Raw genomic sequence first — 26,213 nt, 5'->3', positions numbered from 1 at the left:
ATTTTTATTAGATTTTTTTTCAAAACTTTTTATCAATAAGAATATCTCTGATATTTAAATATATTGAAAATTATATAATTAATTTATAAATTAATATTAAAAATTAAAATAATTAAAATTATATTTAAAAAACGATGCCTGCCATTGAAAGAATTTGTGTTAATATTTTTTGTAAAAAAAGAAATTGATTTCTATAAATCTAATTTTTATAATATCAAATATCTTTATGTTCAAAATAACTATTATATTTACAAATTATTTAATATATAATAATATATATAATGTAATATTATATAGTATTTAAAAAAAACAAATATTATAATATTAGAGTTATTATATGCTATATTTTTATGATTCTCTATAGAACTGAAGAATTTTACAACTTTGTAAATTTAAATGTACATTTTATATATATATATATATATATTATATATATATATATATATATATATATATATTGAATTTTTTATATAAATATATAATATATTATATTTTAAAGAATTTTTGTTGAAGAAAATATATAATTAATTGTTATTTGTTCAATATTAAATAATTTTTTTATTAAAAATGGATAAAAATTAATTTTATTTCCTACACTTTATAACACAAAACTATTATATGTATAATTTATTTAATATTACATATTTTTATACAGATTTTTGTAAAAGTTGTGCAAAACGATTTGTAATTAAAAGTGAAACATCTATAAATCTATCAACGCAATTAGTTAAGCATGTTTCTGTTCGGCTGTCCAATTTGACTCCTGGTTTATCAATACATTTATCCCAACAAATATCGTTGAATTCATGAATCTAAAATTACATTAATAACATAAAATTTGCATCTATCAAATATTTTATTACGAAATATGAATTGAATGTTACATGTATAAATACTACATATGTAATGCTGAATAATTAACCTCTTCGATATTTTTACAACAAATTTCAAATTGCTTAAAAGTATTCATAAATACTTTTAGCTTTAAATTATTTTATAAATTATATATACTTATTTTAAGATTATTACTACCTGAGCTTGAATTAATGCTTTTTGTTTTTCAGCTATAACAAATTCTTGTAATTCTCCACTTCCAATCTTATTATCTTCCATAATATCATCACTCATTTTTTTAGATATATCTTTTTCTCTTATTTTTACTAAATAATTTATTTAAAATTTCCAAAATTTTATATTTTACTTTATTCCGGCACACACGTGGTTTAATAATTGATAATTACTAAAATTGTTTACCAATGATAATCTAGTATTTTATATATCTCATATATGTATATAAACTAGTTCTATGAGTTACAAAATGTTACTATATAGTTACTAAACTGTATAAAAAATTTAATTATTATTTTATTATTATTTTAATTCATTATATAAGAAAATATTAAACATAAAAAAATATATTTTAATAATAATATAATATATATATTTTAATAATAATATAAATGTCCAATAGAATCAATTTAAAATTTCTTTTTATATAACTTAAAAAAAAATAAAAAATTCATTATTTGAATAACTAAATATAATTTTTATATAAAGTATAAGATATATGAAAAAACAATATAAAGTATATTTTAATAATAAAAGAATATTTATTATATATTTTTATATATATTATAATTACATTTTTCTATAAATTTGTATTGTATGTTATTAATAAGGTTATATTAGTAAGATTATATTTTTTTACATTTATAATACGTGTGTGTATGTCTGTATATAAAAAAATTCGTTGAAAAAGAAATTGTTATTTTTAAATTATGTTTTTATATTTAAAAAAATTATATAACAATTTTGATGATGTTACTAAAATACTAAGACATGACTTACGATGTTAAATATTTGAAATATACTTCTATAATATTCTATAATATTTGAATATACTTCTATTTAATAATTATAAAAAATAATATATTAATTTTGTATTTGTATTATTAAAATCTTAATAATTTTATTTAATAATGATTTTATTCGAAATGTATTTATTCTTTAATTTATTTTTGACAGAACATTTTTCTACATTTTATTTATTTTATAAATTTTCAAATTTAATTAGATATTTATCATAAATATTTATACAATATGATTTTATAATAATTTATTGATATAATTTATGCTATAATTGATTTAATTTTATTATTTATTATAACAGATAAATCTAACCTTTATAATTTTGATGATGAAAAAAATAAATCTAGATTCTCATGAACAATGATTTACATATAAACACAATTAACATCAAAAAATTTATTTGAATAAAATTATTTTACAAAATCATATAAATATAATAAAATTTTAAAATTAATAATTGCAATACATATATTATTAATAATTGTGATATGAATAAAAATTGTATAATTTAAAATTTTTATTTTGTCATGATCATTAATATTTAATTAATCGTTATATTTGAATCATGCTATCTCTATGATTTCATTCGTATATTATATTGTAGCATATATATATATGCTATATATATATATATATGCAAATATGTATCACGTGCAATTGATCACACCACTTGTGGATACGGCCCTGAATGCCGGTAAGATTGTTAGCCGGCGCGGAACGAAGCGGCGCTGCATTTCAGGAACCGTCGCCGAGGCGTCATTACTATCGTGATAGAGTCGTTGTTTTGAAACGAATTCTTTTTTGAAAGAAAAAAAACCAAACAAAGTGAAACCATGTCTTCTAAATACGTTAGTATCGTTTGAAATATATCAACGTCACGGTGGTGTATGTGCGTGTATTAACTTCATTGTATAATCATTGACAATGACCGCGACCGTAGAGGACTACTACGACGGTTTCCGGACTTTTTCCTGGCTCGCTGATTTTATCGATGTACCAGTGGACCAGGTGAGATTTATCCCTTTTCCACTCTTTTTACATAGATATTATCTCTCTTATTTATCTTTCTACCGCTCAAAATGAGGGCGCATCAATCGAAGTTTACATTATGTTCGATATATGTATGTCATTTTTATTAAAAAATGATTATGCTACGCTTGATGTCAAGATTGTCAAATTTTTTTCTTTTAAGTTTAAAAATTCTCACGCTTGAAATTAATAAACTATTATTAATTATCTTTCATATAAACAAAGTGATTTCGATAAAATATAAGGAAAAACAATATTGCAATTTCTGGTTCAATAATTTGAAAGATTCGAATTATCCGTTAATAAGTTCTTCGTGTTACAATTCATATGATATAAATACAAGAGATTGATATAAATATCATCATTGAAATTCCTTTTGCTAAATTGATACGCAATATTGTGAATTCATTAATATATTAGATTATACATAATGCTGATCTAAGTAGTTTTTCTTAGTTTTTCTTCATTTAGCTTTTCTATATAATTTAACAAGTTTTAATTATAAAATAAAAAAGAAATTAATTTTTAACGTTTCAAACACGCGATGTGTATATTACATATTTATTGTCGAAAGATATATAAGCTATATAAATAATGGTGTGATAGAGAAATTAAAAATAGCAGTATACGTATGATTTGTGGAATTTCGACATTTAATTTAATTAGAATTAACTAGAATGTGAACATAAAATTTTTATGTGTTTTGTTTTTCTTGGTAAAATCAGGATATTCATATATATATATATATTTCAGATTGCAGATATATCGATAATATTAAAAATCTTTTGATATAATATCGTTATTAAAAGGTAGAAAAATGTAATATATTTATTAAAGAAAGATGTATACGACGAAGACATGTATATTCTGTAAATAGAATGACCGGTGAATATATATATATTCGAAGGTGGTTTGAGCATCAAATGCAACAGTTGGGAAAAGCCGATTGTAACAAATATTTATCATGAATTAGTTATTTAAAAAATAAACATTATTCTTTTGAAAAAGTAAAAAATAAAAATAGAAAAGTAAAATTTTAATGAAAACATAAAAATTATTTATTACATACAAATATTTCATTTAAAATGTGACTGATTAATATTTATAAAATTAAAATGAATTAAATAAAGAAAATAAAATAATAATAAGATAATAATTAATAAAATAGATATTATTAATAATAATTCATTCAAAATTTTAATAATATTTTGATATATTATATCGAATTTAACAACATTTAAGAAATTAGTAAGTTAAATATTTTTTCAATATTGAATCATTTATAACAATTTAAGATTTAATTATATTCATTTAGAAATATTTCGTAAAATTGATACAAATAAATCTGAGATATAAAATAAAGCACATAAAGCATGAGAAATTATTTTTTCATTATTTTAATAATTATTATCTGAAATTTATTTTTTTTATTCTGAATAGTTAAAATATTAAAAGAAAGAATAATTTTTTTAAAGATAAATTTAGTAAAGATGATAAAAATTAAAAAATATTAGATTTATGAACATTATTTAAATTTAATAAAAATGAATTGAATTATGTAATTTATAATTATTAAGTTGAGAATATCATATCAATATCATCTCATTCTTATAAAATATAAAGAAACACTTAGTCTTTTCATTGATAAGGCTTATATTATATTTTTTTAAGATACAGAAATAAGGCTATATTATAATATTGGCAATTCATAAACTATACATTTCAATCATTTTTATAAAATATAATTAATGTTCATAAGTTCAATATTTTTTCAATATTTTAATCATTTTCCAAATTTATTCTAAATTTATTTTTAAAAAAATTATGTTTCATATATAAAATTACATATAATTATAATATTTTATATAATTATATAAAAATAATAAAATAAAATAAATTTAATAAAAATATAATATTAATTATATAAAATAAAAAAAATATTTCAAATAATATTTGTTAAACTTAACAATAGTTAAAAGAATAATGACAAATTATAAAAAAAATTAAATATATAATTCCATTTAAAAAAATATAAGATTACATCAATTTCATCTCTATATATTATATCACCATAATCTCTAAAATGTTGGTAGCTTTTTTGGACTTAAAGTATTTAAAGTATTTGGATTTAAAATATCTAAATTTCAAGTCGATATCTATAATAATTTCGAAAAACAATTATATATCTTATTATATATATTATATTTAATGTTAATCCAGTTATTTATCTTATCTTTTTGCTAATTGAACAGTAGTAATTGTATCCTGAAAAATGCAATACAGCAAAATAGCAGATATAATTTCATAACAATTTTGCTTGTTTTAAATATCGTATTATTTTTAGTAGAATTCGTTTTTCGATTATTTTCATTTATAATATATATTAAGAATTAGTTGTATTAAGTGAATTTTTAATTATTATAAACAATATGATGATTATATCGTTAATTAAATCCAAAATTATCCGTATTATTCCGTAAATATAAAATTATTATAATTTTTTTTAAATACTTCAATTTTTTTTTAATTTTTTTTTCGATTAATAATATTTTCATACGCTTTTTATTTTATTTAATAATTTAAAATTTATATTTTTATTAATTATTGTTACTATTTTCATACAAAATATAGTTAATATATAATATAAAGAATGAATTTGTAAATTTTGTTTGTTTATTGATTTGTTTGCTCTCTCTCTCTCTCTCTCTTTCTCCAATAAATTGAATTTATCTACATAATATTTATGTAGAAATGTCTATAAAAGTGATTACACATATGCAAATAAAATGATTCAATTTCATAGTAGAAAAAAAATTGAATGTACTATTGAAATTTGTACAACCGTACAACCGTAACTGTTGTTTAATTTTAGAGTTGCATGAGATACTTTAACGTCATCGATTGGAAGGAATGCAATTCGATTCAAGAAGATGTTTGAGTTTATTGTACACTCTGCTCGCAATTCTATCGTTCAATTGTATTCTCAATTTATCACCGATTATAATATTACTGTATAATATTAACTATTAGTTATTAATCATGCACATTCATATATAGGATAAAAATTATTTTTAATGTTAATGATAAAAGATATATTTTTATGCGCAGAAATCATATATAAGCCAAAATTAGTTGCAAAAAAAAAACAGGAAAGAAAAAAAAAAAGAAAAAAGAGAATACGAAATAATACGCATTTATTTCTTCATGACATTCTACGTAACTATGATGTGATAATAATTGCATATGATTCATTCAGTATCGTTTGAGCACAACATGACTCTCTATTCCCTAGTTATCAATTTTACTGATTCATTTTCAATATAGCAAGGAAGCAGTCGAGTTTAACTCTCTATGCAAGGTGTAATCGAGGAATGATTATACTATATATAAAGCATGTACAGTATATGATTTGTAAATGATTCTCGAGCAAAGAATATATCGAAGGTTAAAATTGTAATGCAGCTTGAGGAATACGTAACAGAATATGACCTTTTTCTTTTATTTTTGAAGAGTGGCGGGAGTAAGTTACCGTTTTATATCGAAGGACTTTAGTCACTAGTAGGAATTTTATTACTGTTCCGTTATTTTGAACGGAGTCACGAATAATGAGTACAGAATAATGAGTACAGAAAAATTTGCACAATTTTGTGGAGTTATGTATAATATATATCTCAATTTTAAAAATTATATATTCAATATTATGAACGTAGGAAATATATATATATATATATATATATATATATATATATATATATATATGTAATGTTTAATATAATGTTTTTTTTAGAATTAAAAATATCATGTATAATTTTTGAATAATAATAAAAACAAAGTTCGATTATTAAGGTAAAAATAACGCATACTTATACGATATGTATATATAATTTTTGTAATTTAATGAACCATATCGTCCATTACTAAATCGATTGGATTAAAAATGATTCGGACATCGGATCGCGAGAATTCTTCGGTGTAAGATATAAATCAAATATCGAGTATTTAATTATTGGATATTTTAAACAATCGTAATTTGATCTTTGAATGAAAATCAAGTTATTCGAAATATCGATTACGGATTTTTATGACATTTGATGATGGTTATTTTTTTAAATGGAATTTCTTTTAATTTTTTTATCAAATGAATGCAAATTTTATAATTTTAATTTTAATGTCTTTTATTTAAAATCTTTTATTTTCTTTTTCTATTAAATTTTTAAATGACTTTATCTAAATATATATTAAATCAAAAATTTTCAATTCATGAATTCATGGATTATCAAGAATCACATCGTTTAACATTGTTTTTTTTTTTTTATGATAATGTCTAGAACTTAAAAAAAAGAAAGAATATTCTTCTGTTTTTTATCAAACATAATTATTTAAAATTTCATATTAAAATTAAAATATATTTTTTTTTGTTTTAGTCTTGAATTATATAATAATATAATTTATTATAATTCTAACATGTTTTAAATTTTTTTAATTATATCATATAATTATTTGAAAATTAATAACTAAATTAATATTATTATATAATATTATTATATAACATAGATTTTTAATAACATATTTACACTTTTATTAAAAATTGCATATATTCAATAAGATAATAAACGAAAAATTTAATTACAATTTAGAATATTTAATAATTTGATTAATTTTTTTATAACTTTTTTTTCCATTGACACAATTCTTATAATGATTATGTCATGTAGTGTCGACTATGTCAACTAGCATCATTTAATATGCACTTGAATATATTTATTCTTGTTTCAGTTTTATATAGTTCATTATCACATGTCAGATCTTAAAATAACGACAAATACACGTCTTTTTTGCTACATGAAGATAAGAATAATATTTTTGTGCTTGAAATTTTTAATCTTTAAAAATAATATAAAATAAATAATATAATAATATATAACAAAAAAATAATTCGTTTATCCTAAAGCATAATAAGTAAAAATAATTATCAGTTACATTATATGAAAAATATTAATAATTAAATTGAAGATTATTAATGGAAATCTTATCAGGATACTTGTTATATATATGAATAAAGAATTTATTGATTTGTATTTGATCGATTTCAAGGATTAAATAACGGATTATAGATAAAATGTATATATATATATATATATATATATATATATATATATATATATACACATACATTAATTTAAAATTTTTTTTTTTATATAAATATAAATGACTATCGAATTTAAAATATTAAATATTTCTTTTTTACTTTTTTTTGCTTTTATTCAATTAATTTTAATTTAAGTGCATGATTAAAATATAACTAATTCTCTTATTAATTTGTAAATTCGTTATTTTATATAATTTAAAATTTATAAATTTTTTGTTTTTTTCATTTGTGAAAAATATTTATTAACATATAAATAATTTATCATATCTAATTTTTTAAATATAAAAAAAATTGAATCTTGTTTTATTTTAGATTTATTTAAATATTTTAATATGCAATATAATCTCTGATACTGATAGAAATATATTTTTTATCTTATTAGATTCATATATTTACTTTCATCGTATTATCACAATATATATATTTATATACATTACATGTATTAACGAGAAAAATTATTATTAATGAAATCGTTTAGAGGAAAAAAAAGATGCACTCATTTAATCAAATTATAATTTATAATGGAAAAAGGGATTAAGTTTGCCAAAAGATACGTAAGTTTGCCAAATATATGTGAAAATATACTACAACCTATATCATATAACTATGAATAAACATGCAGAGATCATTGGCCTTTGACGGATCGAGTATCGTGTTCAGCGTGATTTGTACCCTTGTGGCGAGATAAATCGCCATTGATACTAAGTAAATTAGTTTGAGAGTTGCGCGTGTACGGAAATAGTTAATCAAGATCATGTTTTTTTCTTTATATATATGATTAATTGCTATTTATTATATAATTTTGAATAAATGGATAATTTTTTTTAAGAAAAAACTTTTCTCATGATAAAAATAATTATATTTTAATATCAAGAAACATATAATCTTACAATAGTGAAATCTCGATCCATATATCTTCAATATTCAGTGAACTTCGATTATTTATATTTAATTCGCAATTTCGTACTTTCTTTTATTTCCATTATTATTAATTTGATAATTTCATGCTTTTCAAATTTCAATTTCTTTATTTTCTTTCTTTATTTCATGTATATTTATTAAAATATATGCTTCACATTTAATCTTAATTGGTTGATCTTGTTAATTGGTTGATTCATATATACGTTGAGAAAGTAAGTATTATACTAATATTTTCAAATTTATTTTATATTTTAAATTTCATACTTTTTCTTTAGACAAATTATATTATTCAATATAATACGTATATCTGTTTTCATGTTTTTAATATTTCAATATTCTTTATACATTTTAATGTGTTGAATACAAATTTGCTGTTATTTTCCTAAAAACCTACTTTTGAAAAGATCTTTCTGCTAATAAAAACATTTAATATAAAATCATTTCTGTTATCAATATAGAAGCGAAATAGTTTGGCAAAATGCATAGCAGTGATACTCAATAATAGCAATCGTCTAATTTCCCGGAATAGAAGCGTCATTATTGAGCACTACTGTTGTTATTTTGCCAAATTATTTTATTTTTTCATTGAAAATAGTGATTTTATAGATTCTTTGATGATTATATTTTTTCTTAGTTTTTTTAAAAATATCAATTAAAATGAATGTTTTTGACATTCTTTTAATTTTGATTATTATATATTTAATTGTTTAATGTGTAATCTAATAATTATTTATATCATTTTATTCAGAAAAATCCATAGAATTATTTTTTAATTGTTAAAAGCAATAGAATAAATATTATATATAAAAAAAATGTTTCTAAAGTTAAAAAATTATAATTTTTTTTTTAAATTGATTTTTTCAAAAGCTAAATTTGTAAATTCGTATTTGATACATTAAAATTTATATATATTAAAAGTTTATGACAAATTATAAAATCGAAAAAAAAAAATAAAATTTGTGAAACAATGTTGTTGTAAATTTTTATGATTTTTAATTTAATTTAATTTTTAATTAAAAACTTCGCATTTGAATAAAATTATAATAATTTATAATACATAATAATGTATACAAAAATATCTACATATATATATTGTGAAATATAATCAAAATATATATATATATATAATAAAAATTGTATAATACAATCAAAATTAATAATACTTATTTATAAATATCATATAAAAAATTTTTTAATAAAATAAATAAAAATTTATACAATATAAATAAATATATAAATTTAAAATCGAATAAATAGACATTTGTGCAGTCTTTATTAAAAGAAAAATAAAAAATATTACAAAGTTGGATGTTTTGGATTTGCATAAGATTGTATATACATACAATCATATTTCAATGAATAATCAGTTTATTTTTTTTCATTAAGATTAACATATGTAAAATTAGAAATAAATTATCATTTATAATTATGAACTGTTAGAATTAGTTTGCATTTCATTTACATATATATTCCTTTATATATTTCAAAATTAATTTTTTACAAGTTATATAAAAGGGAACACGATTTTCTAATCGTAATTTCAAAGAAATATATAACATTTTCGAATTATAATTAAATTTCAATCATAATTAATTAAATCATAATAAATTAATATTGAAAAGATTATTAATATTCGAAATTCCAAATTTTTTTTACATTTATCAATTGTAAATTAAATTGAGAGACTAATTATGAGTTTTTTAAAAATATACATAAATTTTTTTTTTCAAAAACAAATATTTATTTTAGATTTATAATTACTTGGAAATTCTGTTTTTTTTTATATTGTTACATTTTGTTGCATAAAACAAGAAAGAAACTTGTTCATTTTTTATAATAATTTTTTGTAACTTATATTACATAATTCAATTTGCATATTTGAAATATAGTTGAAAAGTTGAATTATATTATAATATCTATGAAATAATAAATAAAAACAAAAGAAAAGAAGAAAAAAATAAAGAAATATATATATATATATATATATATATATATATATATATATATATATATATCTATGTAAGACTAAAAGAAAATTAATTTTATTATATAAGAAGATGTCATTGTTTTTTAAGAACATGAACTAGATTCGCGCCTCTTAGTTATTTCTGAGGTGTTGAAATTCACGAGCTCTTTTGTTCTAGAATACTTCAATTTAATCATTTGTGAATAGTATACTCTAAACTCTAATTAGGCTTTAGAGGATCAATTAAGTTATTCAAGAAACTGGAACTATTTCATCTGTATCTATGATTATCTTCAAAAATATAATTTTCAATTATAAATTGGAAATGTTATGGTAATAAAATGGAATAAATTATTTTTATGCATGATTAAGATAATATCCGTAGATTTTTGTAAGAATTATTTAAATATATACAAGTATAAAAAATTTTTTATAATAATTATACAAAATTTTTTTGGATAATAATTGTGCAAAATAATTTTGCTCGTCATTTTAAATATATTTCTAAAGTTATAATTTAGATAACTTTTTTCTGTATCATTGCTGAATCTTCTAGTTCCTAGAAGATATTTGCAAAAAGTTTCTAGCACAGGCGGTCATGTAACGGTGACCGTTGATTCTATTCTAACCTATTCAATGCTAACCTAAATTTTATTCACAATAAATATGATCTAATTTATATTAAAATTAATTAAGAGAATAGTATATGTATATCTGTTTGATTTCAGAAATATTTTAAATTTTAATATTACTAGATTTCAATTGAATTTGTAAATAAAAATATTACCATCATTATATTTATTAAAAAATTCGATTATATCATTATGGAAATTTTTTCTCGAAACAGAACAAAACATGTCTTGCTATGTGATAACAATAATGTGTAACATAAACATATAAATGTTTTGTAATAATGTTAGTTTATTTCCGCCAAATTCAAAAGCTACAAGAATTTATATATATAAATAGAACTGTGTTTAATATTCTGACTAAAATTTAGGTTAGATTATATAAGATATCAAAAAAAAAAAAAGATTTTAAGAACTTACACCAAAAGAAACAAAAAAATATTCAATATATCAATCAATTTTTTCATTGACGAATATTATGAATACTTCAATTAAATCAAACAATTTTATTCATAAAATTTTTAATAATTTGAATGTTACAATATCAATTATAATATAAGTAATAATATAAATTATTAAATAAAAAAAAGTTAGGAAGGATGAAATAACGATATTTATTTTATTATTAAAATTCAAATCACTTAAAAAAATATATTCTTAACATTAATATAATTAATTAATAGATACAAAATAAAGATCTATTTATTACTTTCATTATTGTATGATCTTTTTTTCATCGTTAGAGCAAATATTAAAGATATTTAATATTTACAACCAAAAATCAACTGATTATTTAATATAATTGATTAATCACGAAACATTAAAACGAAGACTAACGAAGATACTTTGCATGCGATCATAAGATCAATCATGTAGTGTAATCTCTTGGCTGATCCCGTTATCGCATTTTGTCCGACAAATCTTATTCGTCACTAGCTTTGTTGAACCGGCTTCCTGCGGGTATATAAACCATAGGAATGTAATGACAAACGAAATGAGAAATTATGTCCTTCTCGTAAGAGATTGAGAAACGGCCAAATGTCACGAATTTAAAGGAAGCATATAATCGTTACGAATGTTTATTATGTCTTTGATTTAAAGAGATAGCTCAAGGATCCGTTAAGAATAATTAAGACAATTGAAGATAGGATAGGAAGATAGAATAAACTATTTATATATGATCTTACAATTTTTCTTGTTACAATATATTTTTATTATTATGTTTGGTAATTTTATATTTACATATCATTGTAAATCAAAAACTATAGAATGTACATTTTTGTGATGAAAATAACTTGATGTTATTTTTTAATTTTACAATTTATTGTATAATTTGTTGTATAAGAGATATTATTTTTTATTTTTTTGATGTTTATCTATTTATATTATATTATAACAAATATTCAAATTTTCTATAAATATTAATTTTTTATACTTGATTGAGTTTCTAATGTATAAATATTATACATTTTTGAATCTTTTTTAGAAAAATATTTTTAATAATCAAAAATATTAATATTAAACTCTTTCAAAGTACAAATTTATTTACAATTATTTGCGTATATAAGCATAATGTTAATCAATCAATTATTAAATTAATAAATTAAAGAAGAAATTAGGAAGAAATGAGGAAACAAAATATTGTTTTGACGGAAATCAGAATTTTACAAATTGAACGATCTTTGATACGAGAAAAATGGAAGACAAATTAGGAAAGAATCAAATGTCAGTCTATAAAGATAAGAAAATAGAGAGTTTACGAGATAATAATTCACGTAACGATTACGAATCATTTCTAATCTATAGTCTTAAAGTTGAGCAAAGTCGGACTTTATTCGATACTATATTTTTATCGCGTTAAACGTGGCAATAAAATTATTCGTGATATCGGAGAAACTTTTTGTGTGTTAATATATTGAATATATATTCGAATGTTAATTTTATGGTTTATTCATTTTTTGTTCTTCTTATTAAAAAAACGAATGAATTTCAATGATATTTCATTGATTCATTGAATCGTCAAGACGATTCTTTAACATTGTCATTGTTATTTTTAATGAAATTTAAAGTTAAATATTTCGCGATTTTTTTTACAAATATTTTACAAATAAATTTTGAATAGATATAACAAACAAATGTTGTTTAATAAATAAGTGAAAGATATTTCTCGACACATGTAATTTGTATTGTGATGATATAATATTTTATATAAAAGAGTAAATATTTTTGAATATTCTTTTTCTTTGAGTTTTTACAATTGAAGATATATTAATTTCTGCACAATATCTCTTTACTGTTAAATTTTCATTTATTATTTAAGAATTTCGATCAAAATTCCATAACTCGAAGATTGTTTTTCTTAAAATTTTAATTGTCGAGATTATCGAAGTATAATATATTTATTTTCATTATAATTTGTATTTGTTCGCGTTTTATCATCAAATTAGCTATTCAATTAGATAATTCTTATTAAAATGATACGATAATTAATATACGTATACATACATACTATAAAATATTACAAATAACGATTTTTAATTGTATTGATTATTCGAGATTTATCAATTTTGAATTAATATTAATCACTATTATTAAACTCAATTAAATTAAATTATTTCTAAACATCATTAAGATAACATCATTATAATACGTTAGAGGATATTAATATACATTTGTGAAACACATTTTGAACAATCGAGTGTAATTATTACAACTTATTATTAAATAAAATACACAAAATTGATATAATTGTTACTAAATTGTTGTGTTAAGACTATCTATTTATCAAGCTATAAGCAATTGAAGTAATAGCATTGGAAACGAGATAAAAATAGAATATAATGGCTATGTAGAACGGAAACAGAATGGTCTCTCATTCTTTTTTTCATCCCGCTTATATCTAACATAAATTTCAATTGCCTATAACAAAGAAATATCAACGTTTTTTTTTTTTTTTTTTTTATATACTTTTGTCTCTTGACCCGTAGAATTTATTCTTCAAAAAATACATTAACCATCGTGTGTTAAATATGTATACGTAATATATATCGTGTATTTCAATTATATCGTTGCAAAGTTTATCGCAATGACGCGATGAAATACAGTCACGTGTGTATTAATGCTCTCAATTGGTCATTCTACATCGAACGATTCATATCAAACGATGCCCGAATACAAAATGGCGTTTACGATATTACGATACTATGTGACAATTTATAGGGATCGTGCTAGGTCAAATCCTTTTTTTGTTATGGCACGACTCTGCCACGACTATGATACCAGGTTTATATATAAACTATTGGCTTGGAAAATTTTTTTTCTTCGTACCTGGTACATCAGAGACCCAGTTTATTATTCTCTTACAAGCTGATGGGTTTCAAGCGTTTCACAGCAATATTTTATAATAATTTGTTTTTAGAATATTATTTTTAACTATATAATCAAACAGCATAATGTTTAACTAATAATATAACGACGTGTACTTTCTTGTATTTCTCTTCTTTTATCTTTTCATCTTTTCAAAATGTATTAATATTAATATGTTGTAAAACGTTGACATAAGAAAATAGATAAATTGTTTAGATAAATATTTTAAGTTTTATTAGATATTGTCAAAGTCCAGATGTACACCAGAAGTTCATAGTTCACAAATATTCTTTTTCTTTTTCTTCTAGATTGCTTATATTTATTGTATATTGCTTATCTATTTTTTTAAAATCTTCATGATTTCATTTTTCTAAAATAATGATTGAGATGAGATATATTTATTTGATACTTTAATGATCATTTATAAAATTTTATATGTAATATACATGTATAAAGAGTTTCATCTGCTTGGAATATTATACTTTTTCAAAATCGTTTTAACTTGGTGAAAAAATTTAAAGTAGTTATTAATTCATTGAAAGAACCAAATTTTTTTATGGAAAATCAAATCAGATCAATTGATTCCATTTGATGTGCAATTGTAAAAAAGTTATATCTTGTCAAGTTGCAACTTTTACAAAAAGATTTAAGATATTTAAAAAAAATTGAATATCTTAATATCAGTAAAAAGTAATACTATATCTCTCAAATTATGATTGCTAAAATTACACGTGTAAATGATAAAAACAATATTGTAATATTCTCATAAATATTTTAGAAATTATGTTATATAATAAAATAAATAATATATTACATTTTTACAATAAATAATCTGCGTTTTGTGTATTTGTTTTAAAATATTATAATCATAATGGCAATTAACATTTTTTACAAATAAAAATATATAAAAAAAAAATTGTTTTTCATATTCTCTAATCAATTAATTATATTTATGCTTATTATTTAAGAAAAAAATAACGATTTCGATGTATTTATATAACAATTGTAAAATTTAAATAAAATAAATACATTTCTAGAATCTAAAAATTATTCTATTGTTCTTGTAACATGACAATTATATATGTATTATTCTTATGAATTATATTTAAAAATATCATGAGTTTGAGCAAATTATTTTAAAATTTCTATAAATTAATCGATTTGTGAATTGTAGAAATTTTATTTTTATTAATTTCGTCGTGATATTTTTCATTATTCTTCTATTTGTGTGATTTTGATTAATAGATTTATTCGCTTTTCAATTGCATCATAAAATTAAAACGCATCACACATCGATATTGGATTTATTATAAATTATAAATATACTTTATCGACTGGAAATTTGAATATAAGAAAATAAGCGAATATAAAATAATACACAAATATTCTTTATCGTTCTTTGTTCTCTTCATAAAAATTTATATCATATCTTTTTTTTCATTTTGAATTATCTTTTATTTATACCCATAAAGATATATCTACCTATAATATATCTATACGTTAAACAGTAAGTATCATATATATTTTCATGCATTCTACAAGTAATACCTTTCACTTCGTTGAATTTAAGTTGGAGCATAAAATGTACAACTTTTGCAAAAGTATTTGGCATAAAATGTTCTAAAATTGTATTCAACAATAAGCAAATAAGGGAACAATGCTGCTTTATTATCACATAACATCTATTATTGCGTATTATACGCATATTCGAGTAACTGTAACTTCATTACACGCTATCAAAAGGTTTAGCTCCATTCGAAACGCTTATTACTTGCACTCGGTTCTACTTGCACGCCAAAGGTTCATTCGCACTCGTCGATGAGTTCATTTATCCTTGATAGGAAAAAAGAAAACACCACACAGTTTATAATGATAAAATTATATTTATTCGAATCTCTTATATTGTAATTAATACAATTGAATTACAATCTATCAATTTTCTTTCAATGCCAAATTTTTATAAATTAATAAGATCAAAATGAAATAAATGCATTACTGGAATAAATAATTATTAAATGCTATGTAAATGGCTAATTTAATTGTTATTTGAAAATATCTCAAAATCTAAATCCACCATTTATTCCAAAGTATGGTGAAAGCCTGCCACCAGGACCACGTTGAACTTCACTTTGTCCTTTGATGAAACCATTCTTATATTCTTTCCCAAACTCGAATCCTGCATGCTGTCGACTAGGTTGTCCAGGACGAATGTTTAGTCCACCATAGGCGTCTCCTGTCATTCCATTCTTATCGTAGACACGTTGTTTGTAATCAATGTCCAAGGATGGACGACTTTTTCCCTCTTTAGTTCCTTGAATGACAATGGATCCTCTTTCTTGTCGTCGGAAACGAGTCGGGATCTGGGGGAAAAAAAGAAAATTTTAATAAGAGAAAAAAAAAACTCGATTAAATTTAGGATTAATAAATGGATTTGAAATGAAGAGATGATATTATTTAGGATTAATAGAAAAAATAGTAGAAAGTAGAAAGATTCAAGGAATGTTCACTATTATGTAAATTTTAAGATTGTTAAATATATCCTTGTAATTTGTTTTTTCATTTTTTTTAACATTTTAAATATTATTTCTTCATATGTATTAATTATTCTTTAATTTTTCTCATTGTATTTCTAAAGTATTTATATTGAAAACTATTTATATTTATATTTATATAACTATTTTCATTGTATATAATCTTATCTTAAAAAAATTATATGATTAAAAATCTGAAATCACTATTCATAATATTAGATTATTTTCAATTCAGCAAAATTTATGAAATGTAAATGTAGCGTATATATAAATTTAAAAAATTAATAAATCAATAAAAAATATATAAGTAACATTTTGAATATATTTCAATATATAGTACAAAGATATATAATAAAGAATATAGAATTTCATTTAAAAATTTAAAAAATAATTTTTCATCTACTTTTTTTTTCAAGTAATAATATTTCTTATGCTTGAGAAGAATATGAAAAATTCATTGTTGATATCCATACATTTTTTGATTTTATCAAACAGATTTGATAATATATATTTTCTTTTTCTTTAAAATGTTTAAAAAATTATTCATATGATCAATAGTTTTATGTTTTAAATTAATCTTATAATTTATATTTATAAATTTTAACAATTTTTTCTATGTAACATATATTTTTTAAATCAACAAATTATTATTCTTTTTCAAACTTTAAAACTTATTATCAAATTAAAGAATCTTTTTTTTTATTCTTTATTTCTTTACCAATTATTCCATTATTTTCATTATTAAATTTAAAATGTTTTACATAAAAATTTAAAAATTAATTCAATAGAAATAATGTATACTCACATAATCCATTGTATCCTCAGGTTCCAATTCCGCTTGAGCAGAAACGTATGCAACGGCACAGAAGAGAACCAACACGATGAATTTCATCTTGGAAATTGTTTATTTTTTTCGAACTCTTAAGCACAAGATTTGTAATGCTCTTGTCTGTAGAGCTGATCGATTTCTATGTCACATTCGATGAAAGCTTCGACTTATATACGAATTTCACGTTGACATCTTTTTCCCTGTTTTCTTTGCGATATTTTGAACGGGGAATTACCGTCGGTTTCTTATCCGGTTCTATCTTTGTCTCTGCATATCTGCAAGCACACTCGGGGAACTCCTCTGCAGTACAGGTCATTAGAGGTCAATAATACGAACTTACGTATGAACTATATATTCATTTTTATTTTTGTTCAAGATGAGCATCGCATTATTGTTATGAAATATAATATAATAAGTAATAATATTATATGAATAAAATATAATATAATGAATTATTATAAAATATAAATGATCTTGTAATTTATATTTTTTTCAATCATTTGTTTCTTTTATTTGTTTATTCATTTGACGTTTGATTACGTTATCAATATAAAATTATTAATTTTACATTGATTTAAATTTAGCATTATTAAAGTTACAAAGATATTTTTTTTTTCTAAGATTTTTAATATTTAATGCATTAATATTATATCTGATATTTCTACAAATTAATAATATAAATTGATAAATCAATTTATTTGGAGATATTTATGTTACAGTAATTTTTTATTATGTAATTTTTCAATCAAATATTTATGATAGTATATATTTATTTATTTATTTATTTATAAAAAACAAGGATAATTTTATACACAAAAATTTTTCCAATCTCTTCTAATATTTTAATTTTATTATTATATTTTATTGGTTTAAAATTAAAATAAAAATAGTTTTAGGAAATAATTTATTTACTCAGGATTCTTTATAATATTTCATTTAAGTGATTGAATACTAATGAAAATTCTTTCTGTACATAAAGAACAGATTTTTTTCAATTATTTCTAATAATTTTTAACATATTTCATTGAATTCCATCTCTTAAAAAATTGAAATAAAACTTTTCCCTCTCTTTTTCTTCATCAATATTTACTTTTCTTCAGTAACATATGTATTAACATAGTTTTTTTTTTTTTTATATATAATGTTCCTATCGATGCAATTTCTGGCACTTTTTTCTTTTATTTTTTTTTTTTTTTTTGTTTTGTTTTTTAAACATGCTTTAGTTTATGGACACGAAGCATTATAGACATCGAGGAACAATAGAAATGATATAAGCTAGCGTGTTTTCTTTCATGCACGGCCTTCACAATTCATACAATACGCATTCTGTTGTTCTTTGAGAACTGGGGAAGCCCAGTGGAGAATATGGTTACTTAGAATTTCCATATTCCCCGATTACAGTCTTTAATTTATGCGCGTGAAAAAATTGTTCATGATATCTGGATAATGAACCGAGCATAATTCTCGCGAAAAGTATATTTGTCATCAGCAAGAGATTAATTTAGTTCTTCCCCGCGAAATCTAATTAAGGAAACGATAAGATAAGAAATATTTTTATTTTATTTTGTTTATCAATTGATTTATTAATTCATTAATCATTTTTTTAATATTGATTACTTTATTTTCTTTTTTTATAAATTTCTAAAATGAATTTATATTTGATGTTTCATTAACAATTTATATAATAAAAATTTAAATATTTTTTCTATTATGCCAGAGACACGAATATGTAAATCTATTGCATGTTGTGCCATAAGAAGAAATGTTCTCTCTCTCTCTCTCTCTCTCTCTCTCTCTCTCTCTTTCTCTCTCTCTCTCTCTATAAATACAGATATATATATATATATATATATATATATACATAAATATGCTATACTGTTGATATTTTTTCAATTATCAATTTCGTGGAAAAATAATTGTTATAATAAACTTTTCTTAAATCTAATTTATTATGATAATTTATAAATGACAAATTGTAATTGAAATTAGAATAATCGATCTGAAAACAAGAAAATATTTAATACAATTACTATTTAAAGTTGTCAATGTATGCATAAATGGATTAAAAAATAAAATCGATTTGAAAATTGATTTAAAAATTTGATATTTTATATAATCTGATTTATTTTTCAATATTGATCAAATTTATTGTTACATTGATCAAGTATGATAATGAATATATTTTCTCCGTTTGTGTGCAGGTGAATTTTCTACTATCTCAAATCACAGCACTGATATTGGCTGGAATTTTAAGAACGTTTCTTAGTCCAGTTGCCGTAACAGCAACAACCAGACATGTATTTGGTCTCATCATCGGCCTCATGCTTGGATATTTTTGCTTCGGCAGGTAAACAATCCTACGTGAATAAAAATGGATCAATTAGTGTTCAAAAAAAGCTTTAATAAGTATGGATTGGATGAGAAAACATTTTACGTTACATGTTATGCACAGAATATTCATGATTTATTATTGCATTAAATATTTTATTTTTAAGGATAAATATTCATAAATAATATAACATTTTTGTTATAGTGTAACTATAAATTAAATGATTGTATATTAAATTTACAATAAAAAATTTCAGACAATTGTTAAAAATAATCAAAATTTCATCAGTTATTGAAATTCTATTGTCTAAAAACAAGAGATTATTATTATAAAAAAATATATAAGAATTCAAAATATTATTAACTGTTTTCATTTAATTTTATTCATTTAAACGTAACGTTATAACTGTATATTAATTTACATAATACATATATTTTAAAAAAATATATTTGATTTATTTATTATTCAGCAAATATTGTAGAAATTCATTTACAATATACGGTTAAAATTAATTATTTTTACCAGTGCAGAGAATTAAAATAAAAAATATTTATAAAATTTCAAATATTTATTTTTGTCCTAATTTATAATAAATAATGTATAATAAATTTGTTTTGTTAAAAAAAAAATTCGTTTTCAGGCAGGCGATACATCTTGCAGGCCTCCCCGCCATATGTTACGTTGTAATGCGTACACAAAATCCTCATAATATGCAGAGGCAAGTTTATAACAATTTATTCATTATGATTTATTCTTTACATTAATTATAGATTTCACACGGTATAAAAATTTTCTACAAATTAGATTGCAATATTCTTCTGTTAATAAGATATATAAAATGAATAAAAGACTAATGATGAATAATGATGAATAAAATTAATAAAAAGAATTCATTAATATAGTAGATATGTAAATTACATTATAATTATAAATATTTATTATATAAATATGTAATTACTTATATCGCTGAAATTTATAAATAAACATAGGTAAATCGCAATAATTAATTATTAAAGATATTATAAAAGTTTTATAATTATAATTGCAAATATTGACGCTTGACAAGTCTTATACTTTATCACTGCGTCTCGCTTTTCATATTATCAATCCAGTACATGTAAATATGTGTATATATTATATTTCTTTCTTAAGATAACGATAGTAATATTTTTTTTTGTTCTTTTTTCATTGAAAAATATTATTTTATACAATGAAATAATAAGATTAATATATAAAACAAATATAATACAAATATAAAAAAAATTATATCTTTATGCAATTTAAACAGTATTTTGAAAATATGCACACATATTTAAAAATATATAAAAATTTATATATTTTTTCTGTCATTTACAATTTATATTTAATTTACAAATTTGTTCCTTTTTTTTTCTTTTTATAGTTCCATAATTTTACTGTAATATGTAAAACTGAACATTCAACAAATTGTTCTGTAAGATTTCAAAGTAATATTAAATATAATAGATTTTTCTATATTTAATCACATTTTAAAATTATGATTATGAACTTGCAATTGAAATTGCATAAGAATATTTCTGGAATATTATTATTATTATTTACATATATATATTTATATAAATTTTACTTTAGTAATAATTGATTGCACTCTTTAATTAAAATAAATAAATTTCAATGGATTTAATTATGATTTTATTGGTTAAGAAGTAATTAGTACAGAATTTCAAGTAATTTCTCTTCTTTTATTGTCGTTTTACGCAATAAGTAAACTAAAGAAACATTTGTGCAGTCCTTTTGACAAAAAATTTCATTATTTGCTATTAAACATCAATAGGTGTTAAATGTTGAATTCTTTTCACATTTATTCTCACACAAATTATTAATAAATATACTTTGAATTCAACAATTTATCTTAGTAATATTTTTCAGGGTAGTGCTGACGGCAGCGCTTCTTTATCTATCTTGTGTGCACTTCCATCGACAAATCTATAATTATGGTTCATACACTCTTGATATCACTGGTAAGTCATCGACTCGTGTCATTTTTAAAATCAATACACGATTTTATCATACGAGATCTTATAGTATTTATACATTTTTTTTTTTATCGTTTCAAATATCAAAGATTCTCAATATATGTAATTTAAGAAACGATTTATATTTGTAATTAAAAGAGATGTCATACCAATAAATTAAAATTATTTATAATGTATTTATCATTCCATCTTGTTCAATCTCTGGTTCATATTTCATTTAAATTAATTTCTTCTTTTGACAGTTCTTAATGATTTAAAATGATATATTCCAGTGTCTTCTAATCTTATTTGCAATCCTCTTAGTATTTAAATAATTTTTGATTTATCTCCATATAAGATAAGGAAAAAATTAACGCGAAATAAATCATGTCTTTGAATAAGAATCAATGGCATCAATTAATAAATTATGATATATATATTAATTATATATATTAATATATATTAATGCTAAATTATTAACTATTTATTAAAAACTATTTTCTAAAAAATATATCATAATTTTTCTAATCTATTCAAAACATTTATACATTTATATAATCCTGTAAATTTTCATTTTTGATTAATAATTCTGTTAAATAAATTAGACTTTTGAATAACAATAATTCATTAATTGATTGTGATAAGTAAGATTATTGGTAAAATGTACAAAAAAAAAATAATTTATTCAAGTATTGATAGTAGAATATTTTTTCAAATTTGTAATGAAACATTAACTGATATTATACTTTATATAATATAAAAGAACTTATAAAAATGTTGTATAAAATGCTGTATAAAAATGCCGTATTATTGCACAGCACAAAAACAAAGATATAACCTTATAATAAAATTATTTTTCTAAATAAAGATCTCGTTACATCGTGTTCATTCCAGGACCACTTATGGTGATAACGCAGAAAGTAACCAGCCTCGCGTTCAGCATACACGATGGATTAACGCGACGTGAAGAGGAACTTACGCCAACGCAACGTCATCAAGCCGTGAAGTGAGTTGACATCTTTTTTAACCGGTCGTTTATTCTATGACATTAATTATTTAATATAAGAAAACAAACATTATGGGAAAAAAATATTATCTCTATATGCATCATTCATGATTTTCATTTATATTCAAGAATGATACATCTATTACTCATATCTCTATTTATTCTCTTATTATTTGAGGTCAACTTGTTATATGCTTGATTTTTTTTTTTCCAGAAAGATTCCGACGATGTTAGAATATTTCAGCTATGTTTTCCATTTTCAAGCATTGATGGCTGGACCAGTGATATTTTATCGCGATTATATCGATTTCATTCATGGACGTAATATAGGTGGAACGAAAACTCTGACGGTTAGTTTTCTTTTTTTTTTAATTATTATTATCTGTGTATTAAAAAAAAAAAAAAAAGAAAGAAGAAAAGGAGAAGAAAATTGAATTTTATTTTTTTCCTTTCAAGGGTTACGATAAAAATTCCACTCATTACGACGAAATAGTTCTGGAGCCATCTCCAACACCGGTTGTAATAAAAAAGGTCATAATAAGCTTATTGTTCGCAGCTTTGTTCGTGACTTTCATCCCATCGTACTCGATACAAAAGCTAAAAGGTTCAACTCGTATATTTTTTTTTAATATTTATTATTATCGCATCACATTGCCTATACTAACTAACAAAACATTGTTCTATTTGCAGAGGAAAATTTCTTAGAAAACACAACATTGTTTTATAAGATGTGGTTTTTATTAATAACTGCTATGCTAGCTCGTTTCAAATATTACCACGCATGGATTTTCGCAGATGCGATTTGCAATAACTCTGGACTTGGTTTTAATAAATATGATAAGAATGGTGAAGCTAAATGGGATTTATATTCCAATGTTGATGTTCGAGGTTTCGAGGTAAGTTTAACAAAGATCGTAACAATGTAAATAAGATTATAAATATTTTAAAAATAAATAAAAATATCATAAGACGACATTATTGATTTTGTTAAACATTTTCGCAGATTTAAATGAATACAAATTTATAAAATAATCTTAATCTTTTTAGATGGCTCTTACTTTAAGAGACAGTATTGAACATTGGAATAAAGGAACCAATAGATGGCTTAGATCGATTGTGTACGAAAGGGCAAAATACAATAAACTTGTGTTCACATACTCCCTTTCTGCCTTATGGCACGGTTTTTATCCTGGTTATTACATAACATTCGCCAATGGAGCATTTTTCACCATCGTGGCACGCACTGTAATTCGAGTTTTACAATAATATCAAACTTAATATTCTAAATTATTAAAATTTTTATTAATAAAGTTTTATTTATGTTTTTTTTTTTTTAAATAGGCTCGTCGTAACATACGACCATATTTCTTAGGGTCCAAGAAATTAAAGTTCCTCTACGATGCGCTTACGTTCATTTCAACGCGATTAACAATGGCCTACCTGACATTGAGCTTTTTAATCTTGGAATTTATGCCAAGTGTCAGAATGTACCTGTGAGTAATAGTAATTTAATATTTTCTAATTTTAAAATATATATTATTTATAACTACTGTATAATTTTTTTTATAGGCATTTATATCTATTTGGACATGTAATCGGTTTAATTATACTAATTATTGCACCACGTCTTCCGAAAATCTCGCACACGAAAGTAATCGAAGTTGAATCGAAATCTTCTCAGGAATTAATCAACGGAACCGCGCGCAAATCAATGTGAAACTCTATTTCGATGTGGCCAAAAAGTGATCAATAAGAGATAAATATTTTTTATGAATGTTTTAATATGCATATAAATATTATGTATATATTATATAGACGCACATATATACGTACAATATTTATTGTTGCGACGTGTTACTGGTACAAATTCTATGTCGAGAGTGTAAAAAGTATATTTGTTTTATATAAGTGAGTGATCATATATTTATATGAGTGTCTCGTGCGTATATTGAGAAATCGACACTTAGCTGTTTTACAATATTGCTAACAAAGAGACAACAAACGGATACGATATACTAAATATTATAATTTAATGGATAGTTAGATTTTTTAATGTTGTCATGTTTTTTTTTTTTTTTTGTTCTTTTATCTTTATAACATTTATCGTTAGAATATTTAATAGATGATGACATTCTAGTAGAACGTCACATGATTTTTATTCTAAGCGTTTGCAAGTAATTTTTGCAGTTTTATACGTTTAGTATATCTAATAATATCATAAATAATTCAAAATAAATTGCAATGTTTATTCATGAAACGTTACTCCGAGCATTTTATTAATGTTAATACAAATATTCGTTTAAAATTACGAAATAATGAATATAACGATGCTCGGCCCTTAGGATATAAATACGTAAGTATCAAATACAAATTAGTGATTTAGTGAAAATTTAGAGATCAAATTTTAGAAATAGTTTTCCAAATCATTTTGTTATTGTCAAATATTTTCTTCCTTTGAGATTGTATATCCTATATTAGATAAATCCAATCCTTGAATTCTTTTTTATAATAACTTCCAATTAATTAAGTAATAAATTATCAACAATTAACCGTAGATAAATTCTAAATTTTATGAAATTGACTAAAATTGCAATA

The 26,213-nt window shown here is 21.3% G+C and overlaps 3 protein-coding genes across 3 annotated transcripts; 1 reads left to right on the top strand and 2 right to left on the bottom strand.

Annotated features, from left to right (window-relative positions):
• Positions 1–566: 566 nt before the first annotated feature.
• LOC726498 (mitochondrial import inner membrane translocase subunit Tim8) lies at positions 567–1,288 on the bottom strand. Its single transcript, XM_001122230.5, has 2 exons — positions 1,033–1,288; positions 567–812 (listed from the first exon to the last, which is right to left on the bottom strand). Exons 1-2 carry the CDS (start codon positions 1,126–1,128, stop codon positions 648–650), a joined length of 261 nt encoding a protein of 86 aa, XP_001122230.1. The 5' UTR covers positions 1,129–1,288; the 3' UTR covers positions 567–647.
• A 1,269-nt stretch (positions 1,289–2,557) lies between these two features.
• LOC552342 (lysophospholipid acyltransferase 2) lies at positions 2,558–25,875 on the top strand. The gene is made up of 11 exons (XM_624718.5): positions 2,558–2,877; positions 20,491–20,636; positions 21,259–21,336; positions 22,527–22,618; positions 23,507–23,618; positions 23,833–23,968; positions 24,075–24,222; positions 24,309–24,514; positions 24,666–24,863; positions 24,960–25,111; positions 25,188–25,875. Exons 1-11 carry the CDS (start codon positions 2,794–2,796, stop codon positions 25,333–25,335), a joined length of 1,500 nt encoding a protein of 499 aa, XP_624721.2. The 5' UTR covers positions 2,558–2,793; the 3' UTR covers positions 25,336–25,875.
• On the bottom strand, positions 16,795–18,434 carry LOC406142 (hymenoptaecin). Its single transcript, NM_001011615.1, has 2 exons — positions 18,266–18,434; positions 16,795–17,289 (listed from the first exon to the last, which is right to left on the bottom strand). The coding sequence occupies exons 1-2, from the start codon at positions 18,350–18,352 to the stop codon at positions 16,987–16,989; spliced, it is 390 nt and encodes a 129-aa protein (NP_001011615.1). The 5' UTR covers positions 18,353–18,434; the 3' UTR covers positions 16,795–16,986.
• Positions 25,876–26,213: the final 338 nt, after the last annotated feature.

The sequence above is a fragment of the Apis mellifera genome, linkage group LG6 (assembly GCF_003254395.2).
Source record: "Apis mellifera strain DH4 linkage group LG6, Amel_HAv3.1, whole genome shotgun sequence".
Lineage (NCBI taxonomy): Eukaryota > Metazoa > Arthropoda > Insecta > Hymenoptera > Apidae > Apis > Apis mellifera.
The sequence above is the reverse complement of the archived record's forward strand: the minus strand, read 5'-3'. Positions and strand labels throughout refer to the sequence as shown.